Raw genomic sequence first — 3,712 nt, forward strand, 5'->3', positions numbered from 1 at the left:
GATTAATTACAAAATTAAAGAACTAAACTTAGTACAGAAGAAACTGAAAATCCAGCTGCCACACCTCGGGGAAAAGTAAAGGTGCTTGACCTTTTTTTACTCACTTTTCTTCCAGAGTATATTAAAAAAAAAAAGAGTCACCACCGCATAATTTTTAATCTTGGAACATACCATTAGTCTACTCACTCCTTCCTACTAATTAATACTTAAAACAGTTGAACCACGACCGCACGTTGCTCAATAAAAAAAAGCCTACGATAACAACAATGGTCAAAACTCAAAGACACTAAATAGTGGCCGCCAACTACAATCCAACCTCTCTGGCCAACACAGCATTAGATAGGTATTTCCCCTGTACAAGTCCGGATTCTTTTTTTTTCTTTTTTAATAAGCAAGTCCAGATTCATCTTACAACCATGGAATTATGCAAAAAATTATATAGGTAGTTCCTAGCTATTAATTTTCCTGGAAAATCCACAAGACAAGTATATAAATGTACATAATGATAGACAGCGGGGTAGAAAGTAAAATGGGCAAAAATAATTAATCCATTTATTATTACTCGACTGTATTTGTTGGGCTGACAGGTAGGAATCAAATTCGAGGGACAAACTACATCATTTCAATTTGTAGTAGTAATTCACTATAACAAAAACATGGACCCAACCCCCTCCAATTGTTTCCCACAACACCTTATTTTCCCGAAATACTAAAAACAATAAATAAATAAAATAAAAATAAAAACCATCCACCATTGTGTCCTCGTTCCCTGAGCCCAACCAACCGAGCACAAGCTGTAGCATCATTTCATTTCACTTTCCTTAAAGTAGACATTTATTACCATCTAGACTAACCCAAAAAACCTTTTGTTTCTTTCTCTTCTTTCATTGTCACCGTTTCTTTTTCTTTCTTTCTTCAAACTTGTTTTTCTTTATACTTACTAGTACTATGAGAACTATCCCTATAGCAAAAAACTAAAATCTTTCAAATCTTTTTCCTTCCTAAAAACTCCCAAGAAAAAGCAACGAAATTAATGTAGGACCCAGCTGGTAACAAATCCAAGTCATTTTGGTCAATAAGTCCACTCCTGCGGTAGCCGGATCTCATGGTTCATTTCTTGCTGCGGCCGTAGGTTGCGCCTTTGATGGTGAGGCATAACATTGTTACTCCTTAGCCTTATAGCAACGGCATCTATTACCAATTAATAAGGAAAAACACACAAAAAAGAGCAAAAGTAACAGTGAGTAACAAAACAAAACAATACTCTGCTTATGACAAATCAAAGCTTGAAATGGAAGCAACTCATGTACCAGTGTCTGGAGTACAATTTGCACTAAAACGAGGCTGAACTTGGGGCTGACCACCCATCATGTCCTCCAGCTTCAAGTTCAGTGCCTGCACCACTCTCGCTGGGACTAAAACAGTCGAACACCCTGTAAAGATTTAGCCAAAATAATCAGTAAAATAACGGTACTTAAAGCCATAACCAGATCTGATAAAAATGAAATACAAAGCAATAAACAAATTTGAGACCAGCAAAACCCGAGAGTTAAAAGAAGTGAGAGAGAGTCTGGACCTGGCTTTCGGCGAGTATCAGATTGACTATCAACTCGGCGAGGCAAGAACACACCGGTGCCAGCGCTCTCTCTTTTACCACCTGGGTTTGCAAGAAAGACAGCTCTCATGGCAGACCCATTATGCAGATTATGTGGTGGTGGAGGTTGTTGCTGCTGCTGAGCTTGCTGCAGAGGAGGCCATGCAGATGGTGATAAACCCAGAGGACGACCATTTCTGCCACCAACGAACTCGGTGCTTGTCCTTGCTCTGTTCTGGTTCTGGACCACTTGCTGGGTCTGTCTCTGTTGGTATCTTCCACTCGCTTTGGCTTGTCCCCCCCATACCGCCGAGGAGCCCTGTTGCTTAATCATCTGCTGCTGGTGTCTCAGCTGCTGAAACTGTTAACAAAATCACACAAAACTCCAATCAATAATCGACAAAGATAAGAAGCTGTGGTTCCTGATTAAAACGCTAACAAGCGCCAAGAAAGTATGGATATGAGAGAGTACTTGCAACTGCTGGTGAGAAAGTGATTGGCGAGAGAAGATTCCAACGTCTGAGTTGGGGTTGCTCTTGACTGGAACAGCGATTGGAGAGGGTTGGAGTTTACTTGGTGGACCAAATAGACCTCCTCTGCCATGGTTAAGACTCTGCATCTCTTCACTCGTTCTCATCCTAGCCACTTCCCCTGCTGCAGCGTAAAGCAGATCCCAAGTCGCCGCTGGGTTCGAGACCTGAGAAGGGCCGTTCGGACTTCCGTTGCTCGAGCCCTGCCTGCACCCACATAGGGTCGATTGTGGTGAACCGGACACAACCCAAGCCTGCAAAAAATGAGACCCAAATCAGAAACCCCACAAAAACAAATACAGTGTTGGTATAAGAATAGTAAAGCACAGAAAATGTTTTTTTTTTTTTTTCTCAATATACCTTGGACTTGTCAGAGGAAAAAGCAGTGTCGACGAGTGTTGAGCGAGCCATTTGACGAGTCAAGCCAACGAGATAGTCCTCTTCGTCACTCTCTGTCTCGCTCGAACCGACCACGGACTCAACCGGAGAACTGAGATCCGACGAAGTCCCAAAAGACCCAAATCCCATATATGGGACCTCGAAGGATAAAAGACCACCCTTCGTGGTCTCACGAGTTTCTGTTTCATACTTCTCCATGGCTAAGTCGTCGTCAGTAAGGAACTCAGGTGGGAGCCAAAACTCACCGTCGTCTAAACTCTCAGCCATGTCTAGAGGAAAAAATCTATATTATGATGAAAGAAGGGTTTGAGGGGTTTTTGATGGCGAAAGTGATGGAGTGGTTTGCTTTGCTGCTTGCTTAAGATTTAATAATCACCGCCCCAAGTTGGGGTTTGCTGGATTTGCAGACTCAGGGACCCAGCCAAAAAATCAAAAGGCAGAGAAAAAGAGTGTGTGAGATTGTGAAAGGAAACAGAGGCCTTTTTTTTTGAATGCCTCAAGGCCCTTGCTTTTGAACAGTTCGAAGAGAGTGATTTGGGTAATTGCTTAGTTGCTTTTCTCGATAGAGCCTAAGAGAGGGTGTGTGTTTGTTGTGTGTAGAGAAAAAGATAGAGAGAAGTGTGCATTTTAAAGCCTCGTCAGTGGGGGGAAGTGGTATAAACGGTACGCGCGGCATAAGGGAGGTGGAAGACACGTTCCTGGATCCACAGAATGGGAAAGTGGTGCAACCGCAAATGCATGGTTGCAGCCAGGTAAGATAATGAGAGAACACCGTGGGGTCCATCTGACAAATTTTGGGCTGCCCTTGCATGTGAGCTTGTGACACTCTTTCAAGTTTTAAAAAATTTTCTGGCCTTTTTGAAAGGCGGTGTAAGCTTATTGGAAGCGTGAGTTGTGGCGGAGTGGGGTTTTGCTTGCTTAAAAATCTCTCAATTCTCTACCCAAAAATGCTAGTAGAAGTATGAGTTACTCACAACTTGTCACATGAGTCAATTATAATAAAAATTATGTAATTTGTAATGAAAAAATGATGTGGACTATGGAAATGTCAAGAAGCATAACAGTTTTATCTTTAGAAAACAAGAAAAAAAGGTATGGAATCTACTAAAAAATAAAGAGACAAAAAAGTATGAATTTTATTGATTGAATAATTGTTCCAAAAAACATTTATAGAATTAGGTTCTATTAA

At 41.4% G+C, this 3,712-nt stretch overlaps 1 protein-coding gene across 1 annotated transcript; it reads right to left on the reverse strand.

The window, feature by feature from the left end:
- Window positions 1–530: 530 nt before the first annotated feature.
- Window positions 531–3,135, reverse strand: LOC112002205 (uncharacterized). Its single transcript, XM_024034360.2, has 5 exons — window positions 2,485–3,135; window positions 2,067–2,378; window positions 1,577–1,955; window positions 1,311–1,433; window positions 531–1,191 (listed from the first exon to the last, which is right to left on the reverse strand). Exons 1-5 carry the CDS (start codon window positions 2,788–2,790, stop codon window positions 1,073–1,075), a joined length of 1,239 nt encoding a protein of 412 aa, XP_023890128.2. The 5' UTR covers window positions 2,791–3,135; the 3' UTR covers window positions 531–1,072.
- Window positions 3,136–3,712: the final 577 nt, after the last annotated feature.

The sequence above is a fragment of the Quercus suber genome, unplaced genomic scaffold, assembly GCF_002906115.3.
Source record: "Quercus suber isolate HL8 unplaced genomic scaffold, Cork oak 2.0 scaffold_610, whole genome shotgun sequence".
Classification (NCBI taxonomy): Eukaryota; Viridiplantae; Streptophyta; class Magnoliopsida; order Fagales; family Fagaceae; genus Quercus; species Quercus suber.

Bases quoted from the DNA above. Each gene is read 5' to 3' on its own strand.
- LOC112002205 (XM_024034360.2), bottom strand. From the start codon at position 2,790: ATGGCTGAGAGTTTAGACGACGGTGAGTTTTGGCTCCCACCTGAGTTC. The intron at 1,956-2,066 runs GTACTCTCTCAT...TTTTGTTAACAG, and splicing joins TTTCTCACCAGCAGTTGCAA to TTTCAGCAGCTGAGACACCA. The intron at 1,434-1,576 runs GTCCAGACTCTC...AAATCTTTACAG, and splicing joins TGATACTCGCCGAAAGCCAG to GGTGTTCGACTGTTTTAGTC.